This window comes from Tauraco erythrolophus, chromosome 11 (assembly GCF_009769465.1).
Source record: "Tauraco erythrolophus isolate bTauEry1 chromosome 11, bTauEry1.pri, whole genome shotgun sequence".
NCBI classification, from domain to species: domain Eukaryota; kingdom Metazoa; phylum Chordata; class Aves; order Musophagiformes; family Musophagidae; genus Tauraco; species Tauraco erythrolophus.
Window position 1 is genome coordinate 11,693,245 of NC_141475.1, and position 19,956 is coordinate 11,713,200.

The following is a 19,956-nucleotide window of genomic DNA, read 5'->3' on the forward strand; positions in this document are numbered from 1 at the left end:
AGGAGGACATGGCTGCGCCCCGTCCTCCTCCAGCCACCTCCCAGCCTCTCCACCTGTGTGGATGACAAAAGCCAGGCCAAGAAGCTTGAAGAGACGCCACCATCGCTGACACAGCGGCCTCAGCGTGAGCGTCCACCCACCGTTCAGCCGCGACTGGAAACTCCCACAGCGCATGCGCGCGGGAGCTGTTTGGGGGTTGCTATGGGAGCGGCCCGAAGCGGAGGATGAGGATGAGGCAGCTGCTGCTGCGCTATTACCCGCCGGGTGCGGAGCGGGGAGGCCGGGGGAGGCGGTTCGCTGCCCTGTCAGCGGCTGTGCCGGCACGGCGGGGCTGGGGCTGCCGCGGAGCGTGCGGCGGGCAGGAGCGCCAGGGGAGCGCGGGGTGGGTGAGGGCCGTCTGCAGCGGAGGTTTTCCGAGCCTCGGTCACGGGCTAGGGAAGGAGAAAGCGGATGGATCACGCACCTGCAACTGGATTGACTTCCGGTGCCGGTATTTAGCAGCGCGGTTGGCTGAAAGACTTCCACCTGGAGGCAGCTCATCGCCGGTCCGGGCTGTAATTACTGACAGCCTTGCCAAATAAAGGGAGTCTTGTTCGAATCGTAGTGAGGAGTTTAAAAACTCAAAAGTGACAGTAGTTAGCACCAAAAAATGTATATGCATTATCAAAAGGCCTGTTTAGCAAAAGGGTGCCACGTTTCTCACTTTTTCTTTCTTCATTTTGTGAATTTTCTGATCAGAGCCACACTTTGAAAAGCTATGCTGCTAAGCTGTCTTCATCATTTATCACGAACTCAGTCAGGAGGCTTAATGAATTTTCAGAAGTGAAACAAGATGGAGATGGCCATCTCGGCAAGTGTATTGTAATAACAGGGCTTTCTTTCAAATTAAATACTTTTCTTAGGAACTTGGTAAAATGCCAAATGGCATAAAAACCCATCTAAATTATCCTTTCCCACAGAAAACCAAGAAGCAGCAGAACTCTCTTAAAAACTGTTTCAAAACAGGAAGTGATGTGGTTAAACATTTGAATGCTTCAGCTCAGTACAAGGTACAGAGGTGCCAGAGCATACCTAGAATTGGGAAATGTGTTATGATTTTCTGTACATTACTATATACAGGCCTTTTGCAAACACTGAAATAAATATCACAGGTTTTTAAAACATACTTTCCAGGCTTCTTAGAACACTAAACTACTGCAAGTATCTTCAGGACAGGTTCTTTGAAAATACAACTGATGAATAAGCTCTTTTTTCCCCAACAACCTTCTGCATAATTTCACTTGCAGAATAGAAAATGGCTCATAAACAATAATGTTTAATATTTTTTATCATATAAACACATCAGAGTTGTTCATCACCTTGCTAATTCTCAGCAAGAAGAGCCAACCTCCTTCTAATTGCAAGAATGGGAAGTAGGTCTGCTGAAGTCAGTGAAGCAACAAAAGTGGAAGCATTGCTGTCTACAGTGCGTGTTATAAAATCCTGGACATCTAATTAAGACCTTTTTGTAACTTTTTTTTTTTTTAATAAAGGAATTATTCTGGAGTATGAACAAGGTGGTGAGCCAAAGACCAGATGTATAGATGTACTTGATCTTAGACCTGGGTAAGTATGATGTTATTTCAGATAACTGCACTCTGCTGTTTTATAGCGTGCTCATATACAACTCTATTTGATTGTTTTAAACATAATGGAGGTCAGCTGTCTTTTTTCACTAAAACACACACACAGAGAAAAGAAAATAACGTCAAATCATGTTCCTACTATTTTAAATACAGAATCTTGCATTCCAGCTGATTATTTCCATCATGCTTTTCTATTCAGAGGTGAAGCCTCTTTTTGCTTATAGAGTTATGACTATCAAGATACCTTTACAAAGCCAGCAGAAATATACAGCACTTAACGTTGTAATGTTGTGATGAATGACAGCTAGTTCTTGTTCTCAGGTCCTGTAATAGTATTTCTGGTCTTCAGAATGTTTTCAAAAAGTGGGTCTAACTCATCCCCCAGTTACATTGGTTTAAATGACCTCCCTTGAAATCACTGACAATAACAACTAGACATGAGTTTGGATCTTTCATTAATTAATTAATCTTCATAACAACCATAGGTAAGGTGGTGTAAGCTAGGCAGGTAAGTGATTCTCTCTCATATGTTTGTGTGGAGAAATTAAGTATCTGCTTCTGTTGCAAGTACTGGAAGTTTTCTGGTTTCTTTTGCTATGAACCTAATTGCAGTTGGCTTCTTTGAAAGAATAAGTAAGAATGCACAATCTGATTTTCTAGTCTATTTCTTTTTCTGTTCAGCCTGGAGAAGAGAAGGTTCTGGGGTGACCTTATACAGCTTTCCAGTACTTAAAGGGGGCCTACAGGAAAGCTGGAGAGGGACTTTTTACAAGGGTGTGTAGTGATAGGACAAGGGGAAATGGATTCAAACTGAAAGAGGGCAGATTTAGGTTAGATATAAGAAAAAAATTCTTTACATTGAGGGTGGTGAGGTACTGGAACAGGTTGCCCAGAGAAGTTGTGGATGCCCCATCCCTGGAGGTGTTCAAGGCCAGGTTGGATGAGGCTTTGGGCAACCTGGTGTAATGGAGGATTTCCCTGCCCATGGCAGGGGGTTGGAACTAGATGATCTTTGAGGTCCCTTCCAACCCGAACCATTCTATGATTCTATGATTCTATGAAAGAAAGTGAAGGACCTTGATATATCTAGAAGTCAGGGGTTGGCCTAACTGAAGAATAAAAAAATACAATGTATTTCAAAGTAAAGTTTAGATTTAAATTTGATAGGATATCGTTAGGTAGGATAGAAGGCAGAGGTCACCTTAGGAGGAAGTAAGTGAAACTTGCTGTATGGAGAACGATAGTCACATCTGCCCCTGGAGTTGTCCAGCTTAGTGCTCTGGATAAAACCTAATGAATTACTTTCTGAAAGAAATAAGTTGTCTGGTATTACTTAACAGGAGTATAAACACTGAGAGGACACTAATTTGTGGGGATGTTAGTGGCTCCCATTTAGAGGGCTGATATAGAAAATCCACTTTAGACTGCAATAATTTACATACTAACAGAAATGCTAGGCTTTCTTGCTAGGACTAGTTTTAAGTGTATGTTGGTGCTTTGACTGCCAGGTATTGTCAACCTTCAGTTTCTCATGGATGGCCAGGAATCAGCAGTTTGCCTGATGGTAGGAAAAGATGATCCAATTCCACAGACTAGTTGTGAACCACTTCCTGGGGGCTCCGTGGGCATCAATAGACTGTGAACCACATTTTGGAAGTTATGATCATAACTAAGAGTTATAGTAACAGGCACAGGTTTGTGAAGCCACAGACAGAAAATTTTAAAACTTTCCATATATGGTTTATTTTGTTGCTACTTCATGTGCAATTCATTTGGAATTTATGAAATTCCACTTCAATTTAGATATTTATTCCAAAACTATCAGTTTTGAATACATATCTCCCATGTCTGACTCTCTGTGGAAATCCTTTGAAAAGGTAAATTTCTTTCCAAACTTAAATTTTTAGAAGTTACATCTTACTGAACAGCTTTAGTAAGAGAAGGAAGTATAGAAACCAAGAAAGATTTATTCATGTTTCTTTTAGCAGTTACAGAATGAGACAAACACATATAATTTAATTGCTTACTTCAGTTTCTCTGCAAGTAAATAATATTCTTAGTTTTGTATCCGTAATTATTGCCAGAGGATGAAATCTGGTGGGTTTGGGTTTTTGTGTGATTTTTTGTTTGTTTGGTTTTTGTTTTCTGTTTTTTTCTCATAATTAGCACAGACGCTATAGCCTTAGTAGAACAAATTCAAAAAGCAGAACCTCTCATCACTGCTTTGCGCAAGGAGCATGTCATACATTTAGTACGAAGATTGCAAGAGATGCTAGGAGAAAAGGAGGACCACAAGTTCTACCTTTTTAAGGTCAGAGGCATCTTTAAAATAATTTGGGGCATTTTGGGGGGTTTCAGTTGTGATGTTGCGAGTATGTTTTTGCTGCTGCATATTGCACCTGAGAGGAAAATTTGGACTTTATGACCAATATCTTGGCTCTTTTCAATCACCTCTGCACTGTTTAGAGCAACTGAGTCTGGCCTGGTTATGTCTGCCGGGAGTTCCCCCAAAAGGCTGGGAGATATAACTGTTCCCAGACACCATTTACACAGGTTTATGTACAAAGGGTATGTTTTGGAGGCAGAGAAGTAATTCTCTTATTTGTCAAATAAGACTCTGTGGACCAGCAACACTCATAGCTATGTTTAAACAAAACCTGTAAATAGACCCTGAGTAAACTACCTGCTGGGAAAGACCCAAAATATTTTCATACCCTTGTCTACATTGTTCTCATTTTGTGAAAATTATGGGTTTTATGTACTCTGCTACGTACTGTAATACCGGTTGTCATTACTTTCTGCCATTACTGTTATGTTTGAATACTGATAGCTTGATCTTCAGCTTACAGATAGTACTTAAAAAATTATTTTAATTGAGTAAGCTTTTTAAGAACAATGATTAGAGAAACCTTTCAGTGCTTCCAATCCAGGATTCAGTCTGTCAGAAAAGAATAGGCTGAATTGTATTTAGTTGTGGAAATAAAAATAAAATTACTTCCAGAGATCGCATGTTGCAATCTGAAATAATTACGTGCTATATTTCTTTTATGTCAGCAGATGGCAATGTGTAGCTATTAAAAATTGCCAGTCAGTGCCATGTTATTGATTGTTACCTTAAATTTAGAGAGAAAAACCAGAAGTTCTGTGTTGGTTTGCTTGGCTAAAAAAATACCTTACATATTGTCAGGTATAACTTGAGTCCTTTTGACCAACAGTACACATCTGGGTGAATTTTACAAAAGTCTGTGTATTTAACCTTGAAAACAGAGATATGTAATAACGCATCTCAAATTCAAAAAGTTTCTGTTCTAAGATATGCTTTTAAAATTGTTTTTTCATCACAGAGACTGACAAATCATCAAATGCTTGTTCAAATTGCAGTGTAAATAATGTCTTTGTTCTTAATTGGGCATAGTGCCACATTTGAGCTTCTGTATTTGGGAGTACTAGAGACAGACAAATCCAATCAGTACTGCATTATTTTCTTCACTCAAGAGTAGTTAGAAGTGTGTGAAAAGAAGTTGGTTTATGTTTCAGATCCATTTAAGGCTTGTAAATGAAACATAAGTATCAGGTGCTTCTGAGATACTAATAAAATACAAGGGGTGGGTGGGAGTGAGGTGGTGGGGTTTTATTCCAAAACATGTTCCATGTGTTTGTCATTATTTGGAAGTGAATATTTTTTCCTGTTGCACTGGAGCATAATCTTAAATGAGTGCATAAACCCATCATTTTATTATTTCCAGTAATTGGGGTGACAGTGTTGTGTTAGACACCCTGCAGAGAAACAAGCTTTTGTAACAATTTCTCTGGTTTCAAGCTATTACATAGCAAGGGTATGCTGTAGTGATTTGCAGATTTTTATCTTAAGGACTGCTGTAGCAGATTTTGCAGAACCGAGGTGGATTTTTTAAATAGTGCCTTAGTGTTTGATTGTTGTATCATTCTCACAAGTAATTCTTGCTGGCTTAGAGTTCTGTGGACGAAGCAACTGCAGCACTGGGCATTGGAAGAACAGAATTAGTCCTGTGATGTGCAATCAGACATAAATCCATCTCATTTTCCTCCCCCTTTTTTTTTTCATAATTGTTAAATATGTTTGTTGTTTTGAGCTGCCTGGATGAAGCCCTAAAAATGTCACGGATCAAATTTCCATACATTTCCATAATTATCCATTCTCACATGCAGATATATCTATACTGTGGCTGTTTTTAAAAATGCAAAATATTTTTGTTGTTTCCACATCCTGCTTGCCCATTCCCATTGCCGTAGCTCAAAGTACAACTTGTCTTACTTTCCCTAGAGAACAGAGAACTCTAACATAAAAGATGTTTTCTGTTTCTCTCAGTCCTTCTCTTGACTATTGTTATTTCCATTTTGATCAGTCTCTACTGAGTAGAAGATCTCTGAGCTCCCTTCATTTTGCTTTTGGAGACAGGTAGCTGAGAAAGCTAGAGATAGGAACAAAAATTTGAAGGTCTGGTCATATGTCAGTGACTAAATCACATTGCTAACAAATAGTTTCTTCTTCATTCTTACACTACAGAGAAGAACTAGCAGACCACTACTGTATTTTTATTATCCCTTTACTTCACTGTCAGCAATTGCTGTGATTTCCTAGGTTATGATTTCTATGCTTTAAACTTGAGCAGAAGCCAGCTTCTAACAGGTGAAAGTTGTTCAAATGCAAACCCTGTTATACAGTAGGCAGCTTGTTCAAACACAAACCAGATTATACTTTTTTTTTGGTCATTTTCTAAGTATCACGGCATTCTGACTTTCTTTGATGGTATCTGAAACTATTTTCCCCTATGTTTAATAAAATTTAATATGTGTTATTATGGCTATGAGATAATTTACGTTGAGACATATATACTGTCTTATTAAAAGACAGTAGTGCAATAGTGCATTGCAAGTAGAAGCAATGTTAGGAAAACAGTGACCTCCATAACCTACACAATACAGACAGACATCAAATTTGAAATTCCCTTTGAATTTTGTTGAAATAAGTGTCTTTGTTATGGTTCTACATGACTTTTTTTTGTCATGATCTCATAAGACTTAGATGTAGCTTATTTCTGTTCTTCCTGGTTTTTAAACCAAAATCATATACAAGCTGAAAGCATCCCATAACCTAAAAGACTCAAAATACTCAATTCGGCTGGATCTCTTGATTCACTATATAAAGCTTAATATTAGTTGGGATTTCTTTCATCACTGATCTCACCCGGCATGGTCTTTCTCATTTGTTTCTACCCTTTCAGCTCAGGTCTATGGTTACTTTGCTGGTCTCAGAGAAAGTGGAGAAAAAGCAAATATGGTGTAAAAGATAGTTCATTCAAGTAAAATATAAATTTGAAATCAATACTATATAATACCTGCAGTGATAATCTGCTGAGGCATGGGGGATTTTTTAGTTTGGGATTAATGTGTTTCAGCTGTAACTGCTAATCTGATGGGAGGAGGAGGAAATATTAACCTACTGAATATTTTGAGCAATTGTTTATTTTTTTTTTATTATTATTATTATTTTTTGTTTTATTTGCATCAAACGTTGTTTTCATCTCCCTCTCCACACTTCTATTTCAGGTACTTAGAGCACATATATTGCCACTGACTGATGTAGCATTTAACAAATCTGGTTCTCGGTAAGTTGTTTTCAAAATCAAAATACATAATCACTGATTGAAGTTTTGTATTTTTAAATTAAATTGTAAGGGAATTTCAGTGCTCTTATCTTGCTGCAAAAAGAATTCAGCTGTGCTGCTTATAAGCAGCTTCAAGCATGATTGGAGATTAGATACCAGGCCTCTGCAGGAGAACCAATGGGAGATGCAAAAAAGTAGCAGGTGAGATTCAATCTATGTAATTTTTTCCTTTCTAGGTGACAGTTTGTTAACAAATACCATATTTCAGAATAAAGCATCTTTATGGCAATAAAGTGAATTGTACTAAAAGCTAGATAAGTATTTGACATAAATTCATTTGGAGTTTCATTGTAGTGCAATTTCATGTTAATTGATTTCACTGTTGGCGTATGCCTAATCATTTTTTCTTTCATGTCTTGAAAGCAGCGGCTTGCTTTCTAGTTGAAATACATTAAAGATTAGAAACAAGTTTTTTTATGAGTAATTAAGAAAAAAAAGAAGGAATCTCTATGGTCATCAATCCATATTTTTGAAAGAAAGAAGAGATTTAAAGTCTGAGACAGTGATAACTGACATCAGTGGAAATAACTCATTTGACTATGCACCAGCACCAGTAAGATATTTACTGTATTCAGAAATTAATTGCTCTTTGCTTTAGCTTTATCACTGGAAGCTATGACAGAACCTTCAAAGTATGGGATACTGCCTCAGGAAAGGAGCTACGTACGCTGGAGGGACACAGAAATGTTGTCTATGCAATAGCTTTCAATAATCCCTATGGGTAAATATATTTTCTCTGAGATAGTTCATAATTGCTAATTATGTTATTTTGCAAATACAAAACTGTTACTCAAAATTTAGCATAAAATAGACTATCTCCAATTGAAAGAGTTCGAATTCTGAATTTGTAAAGTTCAGCTATAGCTAACCACTGTGGGACGACACTGTATATTATTTATGTAAGAGATATATTCAAGCATGTTTTCGGCTATAATTTTTTAAAATGAAATTTAGAAATTTAAAGGGTAAATTTCATTAGGTATTCAGTGTCTTGAGAAATACATGTATGAGTCAATTTAATATATTGAAACACAGATTTATTTCAATAAAATCTACATGATCAGATTGTGTTCTGAATGTTACTCATTCTTTACCGCCTTCATGTAATTGTGTATGATGTGAGATATAAGTACTTACAACAGCTTGTATTGCTTCAGTTAAAGAACATTTTTGTCATGACAATAGTGGATTTCTCCATTTGGTATTGCACATTCATTATTATTTAGGGCATGATTTAGAAGTATCACAGCTATTGTGTAATTTTTATAAAATCCACATGGTGCCGCTGTGTGAATGTCAGATACAAATCTACACATCTTTGTTTTCTGCAATCTCTGTTTGCCCTAGGTTAGAATTGCCACCTGTTAGGTGAAGGGAATTACATGTTAGCTATTGAAGTTTCATTGTCATTTGCTTCCTGAGGAAGCTGTTGTATGTAAGTAAACCATTTTGCTTCTCTGTAAAATAAGAGAAATTAATTCCTATTTTTATATTGAATCACATTACTTCTTTCACTGTCAGATGTTCTATTTATCAGTTAAGTGATACGCAGTTAACAGCTGAAAATAAAGACTTGTTCTTAGGCTATTTGGAGCATCATCATTTCCTTCTAAATGGAAAGACTTTATCTAATCTAAAACCTGCTATGTCAGTGTCTTATATTCTGATATTATTCTTGACTTTAAAAAAGTAATTAAGTTCTTTTATACACTTTGAAGAAACTAATGTATGACAAAAATCTGTGCAAAGATCAATAACTAGACTGTAACATAAAAGTGGAAAAGCAATATATAGCAAGCAAAAACCTGATGAGAACCTTGAGGTACATTTAAATTAAAAGTTCAGTAAAAACAGAACTTTTTTTTTCTGCTAATCTTTAGGTTTCAATACAGTTTCCCTTACTGTATTTTCTGGCTACCTCACTTCAGTTCAGTCTTGCTCTAACTCCAGCTGGTCACAATGCTTCCACTAACTTCAGTGGAAGTGGAGTTCAACCTCTGCTTATAAAAAGGGTTTATAACTGTTGATAAACAGATGCTATCTGATTAAATGACATAATATTTAAATACATCTGGAGTACAGCACATAACCACATCCCTAACGTAGGTTAGTCATGAGTTATATGAACACTTCTGTGCTAATAGACAGGCACAGTGGTTCTTTCAGAAACTAATTAAGTCTGATAATTTTTTCCCTTAAAGTAACTTCTGTTTGTGAAATCCTGCTCCAGGATCTTGTAGTGCAGGCAAATACACCAAAGTGCATACAAGCTTCAATGACTGGGTATTGTTCCTGTGAGTTCTACTGTCTTTGAAGTCAGAGTTGGTTTTTTTTAACAAAAATGACAGGATTTTTTCCATATAGTGACAAGATTGCCACTGGATCTTTTGATAAAACCTGCAAACTGTGGAGCGTGGAAACAGGAAAATGTTACCATACTTTCAGAGGACATAATGCAGAAATAGTGAGTACTGATGGACATTTCTTATTCCTTTATGTTTCCTCACACCATCATTGATGGCTGTGAGTTCCAAGTCCCTGTGAGCTGACATTAGAAGGGGCAGCTATTCTGCTGCATCTATTCACACATTCAGATATTGTGAACATTTCTGCACTGCAAGAAAAGATAGCTTGACAGTTCTTAGGAAATAGATAAAACATTATGTACAGTTTGAAATAATATTTTTATTTTTAGTTTGTTCCAATTTCTATTGTTGCTAAATGTTAAAACATTTTTGAAAAATACCATAACAACAAGAATTTTCAATTTAGTGCATATATTTATTTCTTTATTTGTTTACATATCTCATTTTTTTTCTAGATATCTTGCATTGAATCTCATATTTGCAGAACTAAATACACAAGAACATTATTGCTTGTATTGCTGACTTTCATGCTGAGATCTGTACTTCATGTACGGGACCAATTTGAGCCATAAAAGAATGAATTTATGAAATTTTAAGTGATTTAACTAGGAACACGTGGGATGTTGAAATGTCAAAGACACATGAAATGAAAACAGTTTAAGCTTAAAAATGGTTTGTTTCCTTTCCAATGCACTAGGTGCCCTATGGCAACAGCAAATATCTTGATAAACGGCATTCTGATTTAAAAGATCAGGGCAAATTCACTGAAAAACTTCATTTCAATGCAGAATATATTTTTTAACAAAAATCATAGAATCATAGAATAGTTTGGATTGGAAGGGACCTCAAAGATCATTTAGTTCCAACCCCCCTGCCATGGGCAGGGACACCCTCTACAACACCACGTTGCTCAAAGCATCATCCAGCCTGGTCTGGAACACTTCCAGGGATGGGGCAGCCACAAACAGCTATACAATCTTTATTCAATAAAACATTTCCAGAAATTGTTTCTGGAAACAATTGGAATTTAATTTGTAGATTGCAAGGCCTATAACTAGTGTGAGAAGACAGTGATTTAACTTGGTAGAAGTTGAGGTTGGTTTCAGTGATTCTCTGGATTGGTTTTTGATTCTCTGGATCCTTTGAAACAGTTATCCTTTACGATGGAGAACACTTTTACTTATTGAGACAGGCTGCAGTGATTTTGCTTCCACAGATCAGTTAGCTAAATATTTAAAGGCCTCTCAATTTCTTCTGACTTCTGTAGGAGTTAGATTAGACCCAAAGTGTTATGAGTTGTGCTAGCAAGTAATTAATAGAAGGTAATAGCTAACAGAAAATTATGTGTTTCTCTGAATGACACCTGCTTCTGAAAGACCACTATTGCATATTTGCCACATTGCTGGAAAGGGCATGTCCATAGTTATTCAGTATAAAAAAAAAAAAAAGAAAAAAAAAGAAATGGACATAGTGAAAATGCACCAGTGACCTCAGCTAGTCTTTTCCTTTTCACATGGCACCTCCTATTCGAATAAATACAGAGAATGGGAAGATGACTACATGATTTTTTTATGTGAAAAATGAATTAAGGAAGTTGTTGAGCTTTTGTTCTTGCTTTTTCACAAATAAATATGATGTTGTGTAGATGCCCTTGGCACATGGTCTAGATAATGCCATCTCTTAAGAGTGTGAGTGTACAGAGTGTGTTTGTAGGTACACAAAACTGTCTGGAGGGTCTTTGCCCCAAACTGATCAAGTTAAAGACAAAGTCTACCAATTGATAGCGTTAGGGAGGACTGTCAGCCAGGTTGAACAGTAAGTGCAGAATCTCAAAGATAATTTTGACATGAAGAAGTAGAATTTTGAAATAACGAAAAAGAAAGAAGTAGAAGAAGATAAAAGCATCAAGACAATTTATAACAGGGTGAGGGTGACATTGTTCTGGAAGCAGCAGTTGTCAAAACCTGCTCTGGTGCTTCCAGAATTCACCCTGGTCATCACAATCTCTGCCTAGACCAGAAAGCATAGCCACCTGTTTGGAGACCCCATGGAGAGTCTGCATCTGGCTAACTGATTGTCAATACGGGGTTCAAGAAAAAGGCCCCATTGTCGCCCCTTGTAACATGTGCATATGTGAATTTGGATGCCTTCTCTCTGGCCTGTGGATCAGCAGATTGTAGAAAGTGGCATGAGTTCAACTAAAGCAAGAGCACTCACATCTCTTGGGGGAAGTGTGTGCAAGCAGGGGAACACAAACTCCTAGGATAGGGGTGTGCGCTTGTAACCCTAGCATCCTGTGAGAGAGGAAGAGTGTGCATCTGAGAGTGTGAAAGTGTGTGTATGGTTAAAACTTCTTGGAGTTAGAGAAGGAGGTTTAGAAATTTGTAGCTGTTTACTAAGACTGCATCAATTTATCTGTTGTATTACAGATACCTATACAGTTCTCTGCCAGTTAACTATGTGCTGTTAATAAATTAACAAAGTGCTTCAGTCTTGATTTTCATTAAAACTTTGTGAACTAAATACTTTCTTCCCATGACACAAAATGAAGCACCTAAATACTGAATTTTAATCCAGGCTCATAAAAAAAACCCCAGAAAATCTTCCAGTAAGTCTTTTTAATGCATTGCCGTTGCAAAGCAGCCATTTAGTCCATTTGATTTGAGTAGTCATTCAGAGCTATGTGATAAGGATTTGCTGCTCTTCTAGTGATCTGTTGGAAGAACTCTGCTATTTTTCTGTATGCCATAAAATATTAAGTCAGACTTTTGTCTTGTTTAAAAATATTGATCTTCTCCAATTGCTTTTGAGAAAAGGTATATAAATACTCTCCCACTTTTTCCATCCAACATTTCTTGCTACAGGTATGTTTATCATTTAATCTTCGGAGCACATTGGTGGCAACTGGAAGCATGGATACCACTGCCAAATTATGGGATATAGAGAAAGGAGAAGAAATAGTTACTTTGAGTGTATGTTTGCCTTCCTTATGTTTTTAAAGGTGTTCCTTGCTTGCTTAGTTTTCTAACTGAGATAAATAACAGTATAGCCCTTACAACAGTTTCAAAACTTGCTGTTTCTTTTACCAGGTGGTCCCACAGTGACTGCAGTTACAAAACAGATTAAGAAAACTTGAAGGGAATGATAAAGCTCTGGTATTTTATAAGAAGTCTTATTTATGAAAAGACAGATTTTCTCATTTCAGTGACATTACTGCTATAGATTAGAATGTCTTCCATTACTCATAAAAGAAATGTTGCTGCACTGTAAATTATGACCTTCTTTGGATTAACATAAAGTAGCTCTGAGAACATTAATGTCAGACACTACATCTGTAGGGATCTTCCTGTAAACATCGGCAGAGGACAGCCATCCTATTACCTCTAGATTGTGATGTCTCTCTGCTCTACTTGGCTTGCTGGGATTTCACAGGTTCAAATTGGCCTGTGCTGTTTCAATGCATTTCTCTTGCATAAATCCTAAATAACAGGGAATGCATAAGATTCCTTTGGCATATGTGGCCTATAGAGTGAGGAAGGCATTTTCTCCTCCTTGACTTTCTCTTCCTCAAAGCCCTGAGCAGAGCAAAGAGCAGTGGAATGTGTGAACCGTTAGCTCATAAGTATACTTACATTCATTTTTCCAACCCTCTCCACCAGCACCAATGACAAGCTGTACTGTAGTTTAGTGTAAATGAATCATCTGATTTCAATAAGTATTGGTGAACAAATGTGATTTTGTTTAAATCAAATACAGAAAATATGCACTGATGACATCACTGGACAATCTCACTGCTTAGATGATATACCTGATTTTTTGCAGTTGTTGGGATATTGAGTGTCACAAAGTCCAGTAGATCTTTCTGTCAAAATTATGATATATTGGACAAGACAGTAAATAATATATTGAAGGGTTATAGAAGGATTATGCTGCTGAAAAAAAAAAGCTACTTATTAAACTACATAATTTTCATTCTCATACTCCTTTTTAAAAACTGTCTCAGGGCCACTCAGCAGAAATTATTGCATTGTCTTTCAACACCACTGGAGATAGGATTGTCACTGGCTCCTTTGACCATACAGTACGAGTGTGGGATGTTGGCACCGACAGGTACTAAAGCACTGAAAAATATAATTTTGCATTGCATGTTTTAATGACAAATGAAAGAGACAATGTTGAGCTATACATTACAAACCTTGTGTTTTTGCTTCACTTAGAGTATGCGTTCCTTCATCTTATCATTTGTTACTCCTGTTCCTTTTGTTCTTCTGAAAAGGAATGCTGCTCATGAAATGCTTTTGTATGTGTTTTTTGTTCTAAATTTCCATCTCATGAGAACTGAGGAGGCAGACAGAATAGACAGATCCTGTTTGTTGCTGATGAATTCTCCAAGCAGGAAAATATTTTATCAACACGTAAACTCATGGTTTGGAAGGTGCCTAGAATTTCTAGATGGAACAGACCGCTTAAGTAGAAAGAAAGCATATTTTATGTCATAGAAAATTAGTCTGGTCACATTGTCTTTAAAAACTATAGAGGATCTGTTTTCATTCTCACAATCCTTTATGTCAGTATAAATTTATAAATAGGATGAAAATTGTCCCCTCTGACTGCAGAGAACAAAAAAGCTTGATTATGATGCCAACAAATAATAATGCAGTGGCTAAATATGGACTTGTTGTATTATCCAGACAAATCCACTTGTTTTTTCAACTGGAAACTCAGTATAAGTAGAATGATAAAATAGTTGCCCTTATTACTGACAAAGTAATTTATGAAGATAACAATTCTATTATGTTTTCAGAGATCACGTCTTTTTTTTTTTTTTGTGAGAGCAAGGGCAATATCTCTGAAATTTATACATAAATGAAAGTATGTGTATAGTGATATCTTAAAGTAATAAACAATGTTTATCACTTCAAAATGACAGTAATCATGTGATTTAAAAATAATGTACACATAGTAAATCACTTAAGGTTTGATCCTGTAAACTTTGAGCTTATTCAAAACCAGCAGTTTAATATTTGGCATGTAAATACTTAAGAGGCACTCATTCAGCAAATCGGACCTCTGTATTCAACTTCATTCAGCCTGATGTTCTTGCAAATATTTTTATTTGAAAACAGCTGCTTCTTCCAGCTTCTTGTCTGAGCCTGCAGAGAAGTCAAAGTCTTGGGATTTTCACGTTACTTCTTTTTTTCTATGAAATGAATGTGGACTTCACGTCAGGTTCAATACCAGGAAGAGCAATATGAAGAAGAAAATTCTCTTTTAAACAATTGAAGCTCTGGTAATTAGCTAGTGGACAACACAGTTGTGCCAGGGCCAGCATACAGCCTTTTAGATTTGCAGTTGGGCACGTATACGTTTAGTAATAATGAAAAGTTGCAGTCAGAAAGACTGTGAGCAAATCATACTTTACTGCATACTGGTTCAGGTAGATTTGCAAAAATCTTGTAGGTGAGGTTGTGTGCGCCTGTCTTTCACCATATAAAATACCTGAGAAACACTGCTTTCCAAATTTGGGTTTGAACTTGAAGTTTCTTTTAATTTTACTGGCTGGCTCTGAAGAGTGTCTGTGTTCCTCAGTTTTGTCCTGAGGCAAGTTCATGTATGGACAAGAAATCTCAAGAAGGTTCAAGATTTTCTTCATAAAATGTTAAAACTTTTTAAAAAAAAAAAAATAGTGGGGGGCGTGGGGCAGAACATGCCCCATATGTTCAACATATGTTGAAGCTTGAAGTCTAGACAGCTTTTTCAAAATTTGGAAATTAAAGTTTTTAGATTTTAAATTGAAACTTTTTTCATTATTAGGTATTTTAGGTATTAGATATTACAATAACAGCAGTCTAGATGGCCAAAAAATATGTTCACAAAATTAAGAAGTTTTCCACTGTTGTTTTCTGCTTGTTGATCTTTGCTTTTACTGTAAAAAGATCAAAACAATTACAACAGTGCAGGCCTCATGTTGATAGAAAGTAAAAGGAGTAATTCTATAAAATGACACGAGTATAATCAAGTTGTTGCTATCATAAAAAAAAAAAATTAATTTGTTCAGTAGATTTGGTTTGCTGTTCATTTAGCATATATATTAATTTAGCTACCCTTACATATCTTACGTAATGGATAAAAACATTTCAGTCACTTGAACTCATTTAGTTGTTTTTCTAGTCATTAATTTATCCATAAGTTAAAGCAGTTTTCTATTAATGATACAGTAATATTAGCATTGTAATAATAACCTGATTTACTAATCCTTTAATATACATATATCAATTAATCTTTTTTAGGTTTTGTTGCCTTATAGTCTATTAATTCATACGAAGCAATAGTGGCTAACTGTACCCTTTCTATTCAGCTAAAGCTGAAGAATTTTGAGGAACTAGTATTGCCAGTCTTGTGCAGTGAGAAGTTTAGGATTAATGAGGACTAGAAATCATATTTCAGTTTGGCTGTCATTTGCCTGTTACTTGGGAACATGCTCACAGGAATTACCTGATTAAGTTCCATTTGATATTCAGTGGATTTTATAGAAGGTTTAGATAATATGGAGTTTAGTAATATGGAGTTGGATCTGATTTGCTGTAGTTGCTATATTAAGACATAGTACAATTTAAAAAGTTTCCAAAAATGTAATCAATAGCTTATTAAATATAATTAATAGCTTATTAAATAGAATGAATATCCAAAATATAATGAAAGCTTTCTGAGTGTATTGTACATGCATTCTGAAATTACAGACTTCAGTGGTCCATGTTCTATGTGGACATTTGTATTCACATTTTAGAAGTTTTCCAGCAGAAACCATTAAAAAGTTAACCTTTTCCAACCAGATTACAGATCCTTTTGACATACTTTATCCATGGTGGAAACTGTGTTAAGATTGTCTTCTATATATTTTGAAATCAAACCTGAGGATGAGGTCCTTCTGACGTTATTAAAATGTCCTTATTGAAATGCATGCTTAAGCATAACAGTCACAAATGACTTCTAATCTACCACAACAGGATCAGCAAGAGTCTATAATGAAGAAACAAAAAAGTGCATTGCAAAGCTAGAAGGGCATGGAGGTGAAATTTCAAAGGTAAGTTGTTTGTGGTTTGCACCTTTTCTTATTTGATTATGTGTGACATCCAATCCACCAGTTATTCCATGACACAGGGATACTGTTAAAGAATGTGGTAGTAAACACATTAATATTTAAGATTGAGAGGTCTAGCTAAGATGTTATCTTTACTAAAAAGGCTTTCTTTTTTGACTAAAAGCTGTCAATGGTTGTTGCTAACTCCCCGCTTGTGAGCTAAGATAATACTGAGTCTGCTACTCCCATAGACTCCACCAAGAGCCTTCTCTCTATATTGTCATGTTATTTACTATTTGATTCCTTAGAATTGTGGCAGCTAGCAAGCTACTTAAGAAGTCTATCCCTCCCAGGGGTGAATACCTAGCTTTGTTAACATTGAAATGATTGTTTTTCCTTACCTCTTTCCTTTTTCTGAAACAGTGTATGGGTTGGGTCTCTGCAATCCCTTGACAGAGAACAGGGGAGCAGAGAGGGAGATGCTGTTCAAATGTTCTCTCACTATGATCATAGTTAATAGAGATTCTGTCTGACCTGCCCTAAATTGTACTTGTCTTATTATGCCCTTGGAGTCCTCAGATTCTCTGACAAAATAAGCACAAGTTTTTTAGTCTCTTGATGACATCTTAAGCCTATTGCCTCTGAGGCTTTTACCATTACCCTTATTCCTTGCTTCTATCAGATCTGCTTTTCTTTACTCTTTCAATTTCTCTGCACACCTGATTTATGGAACAGAACAGAAAAAAACATATCTCTGTGGCAAAATATGGGGAGAATCTTATTCAAAAGTGTGTCAGGGACTTGGAATTATAAAGGCTGTTTCAAAAATCACTTAGTCATAAGGAATGTGTTCATGTACTTTGCTGGAAGTTTTGTCTGGCTCAGTTTTGAATGACAAAGTTCAGTTTCAAACATTTAATTACTTCCAACATTGTACATATTTTTCAAACTTTCTTATTTAATGCTTGCAGCTTTTCATTATTCTTTCAAATGGATAGTTTTACCTAGCTTCCAGCCTAGTATGCTAAGTCTGTGCTGCTTCTGTTTGATGTATTTTGTAGTTGAAATATTAATATTTTGAAACTAGGATGGTTCTTATTGAACCCCCCCTCCTCACATTCTTTCATTGTATTAATCTGGCTGTTATAATAATGCTGCTGAGAAAATATTAAGTGCAGAAGAGCTAGTCTTTCCTTATTTAATATACTCACTGCAATATTTCACACTCTAGTGTAGATCCACTGAGGAAATGCAGTCTGAATACATGCTGACATGTGGGTGGGTTAGGGACAACTTCCATCAGCATTCTTAGTGCTGGCATGATTTCTTTGCTGGAAGTAAGAATCTGCTCATCCGGGAGCATATTGAGAGGTCCATCTATTTCTGCAGATGTTCTGTGTAGCTATGATCACTTGGGAAGGTTATGACTTGGAAATCAGATTTCTAGGGAACGGGCTTTTTGCCCTCAGTAATTAAGCAATTTTGAATTATATGATAAACCTAGTATTGTCCGGTTAGTGCTACAAAATATAACTGATTATCCGGAAATGCATGCAATTTTGGCAATGAATGCTTAAAAAATATGAAGACATACTACAAAATGAGTTGCCCTCAGTGGAAGTTTTGATATTACAGAGACGTATGTTATTTAATATAGAACTCTGTAAAATATTTATAATTTTTACACTGGAATAATGATAATATTAAATGAAGTTGTTACAGTTGTAAAGCAATTGTGATTTTGGGGGATAATATTCTACAGTCTTGATCTTATAGTAAGGTCATTGTATATAGGCCTTTGTACATACACAAAGTTTTCAGCCACAGAAGTTTACCAGGGTCGCTCTAGAATCTGGAATACTATCCTTAATTTTAGCTGAAAAACTGAATGCAAGAGTTGCTGTTTTCATCTTTTAATCACTAGATATGCCTCCTTTTCTAGGTACATTGACTTGCTAAGTAACATAACTATTTTCTATATTTTTTTAAAGGTATGTTTCAACCCTAAAGGCAATCATGTACTAACAGCCAGCTCTGATAAAACAGCTCGACTCTGGAATGCTGATACTGGACAGGGCCTTCAGATATTAGAAGGTCATACTGATGAGATATTCTCCTGTGCTTTCAATTACAAAGGCAATATAATCATTACAGGTAACATATATATATAAAAATGTATTTTTTTTCTTTTTTTTTGAGAGATATTTGAAATCTTGTTATGGTAAAAAAAGTAAGAGTCTGAAAAGTTTCCTGGGGCCACATTCCGAATTCAGGTACCAGCAGTGACTTAAAACGTAGTCAGGAAAAGCCAAAAACTCACTTTTGAACTGAGGCTTAAGTGAATATGGCCAGGAATAAATTCATATAAAGGCACAGGCATACTTTACCATCTCTTCTATGGGCACATAGTAGCACCAGATCCGTGACTAAGCCATTTTCTCACAAGGCATTGCAGTGAGGGAGGTCTGGATGAGCAAAAAGCAAAGCTTTTTAAATGGAGCACGCCTTTTTTGTATTTGGTATTGACCTCTGTTCAGGTTTCCTTTATTTCAGACAAAAAGCCGTGGGAGTGGCAAAAGATGAGAACAGAGTATTTGCGATTGCTTCAATCTTTTGACTGAAACACCAAAATATGGGATGCAGGATGATCTCAGCTAAAAATATTGCTGTAGGTCCTGCTGTCCTTTGCTAGTTGTGGACGGAAAAATATTTCTCTGGCTCCTCGGCATTCTGGGTAGATTGTTGATGTAGGTGTTAACAAAAATGGATAAACTACGTGATACAGCTAAATGATTCCTTCACAATGTGTGTTTATTACTAGCAAGCAAGGATAACACCTGTAGAACGTGGCACTGACTGAAGAGAAGGAAAGATCCAGTTTGGTTATCTGCCTGCTTTGTGAGTTTCATAGCCAACAAGCTCAGTCTTTCAGGTCTGTTTTCTTCTACCCTCCTTGCTCACCTTCAGCATTGCTGAAGTAGGAAAGTTACCTAGATTTTGATAGGTTTGATGTTGCTGATATCTGGTAGATATGGAATCACAGAACAGTAGAAGTTGGAAGACACCTCTGGAGATTGTCTAGTACAACACCCTACTCAAGGCACTGTCAACTAAGCAGGCTGCCCAGGACTCACGTGGTTTTGAGTATCTCCAAGGATGGAGACTTGTTTCTCTGG

General features: G+C 36.4%; 1 protein-coding gene across 1 annotated transcript; it reads left to right on the forward strand.

The window, feature by feature from the left end:
* Nucleotides 1-224: 224 nt before the first annotated feature.
* Nucleotides 225-19,636, forward strand: DAW1 (dynein assembly factor with WD repeats 1). Its single transcript, XM_086618463.1, is given in 11 exon segments — nucleotides 225-264; nucleotides 1,533-1,605; nucleotides 3,792-3,936; nucleotides 7,215-7,273; nucleotides 7,932-8,054; nucleotides 9,698-9,797; nucleotides 12,564-12,671; nucleotides 13,703-13,952; nucleotides 16,677-16,783; nucleotides 18,772-18,934; nucleotides 19,602-19,636. Coding segments are annotated over 11 exon segments (1,203 nt in total).
* The last annotated feature ends 320 nt before the right edge of the window (nucleotides 19,637-19,956 follow it).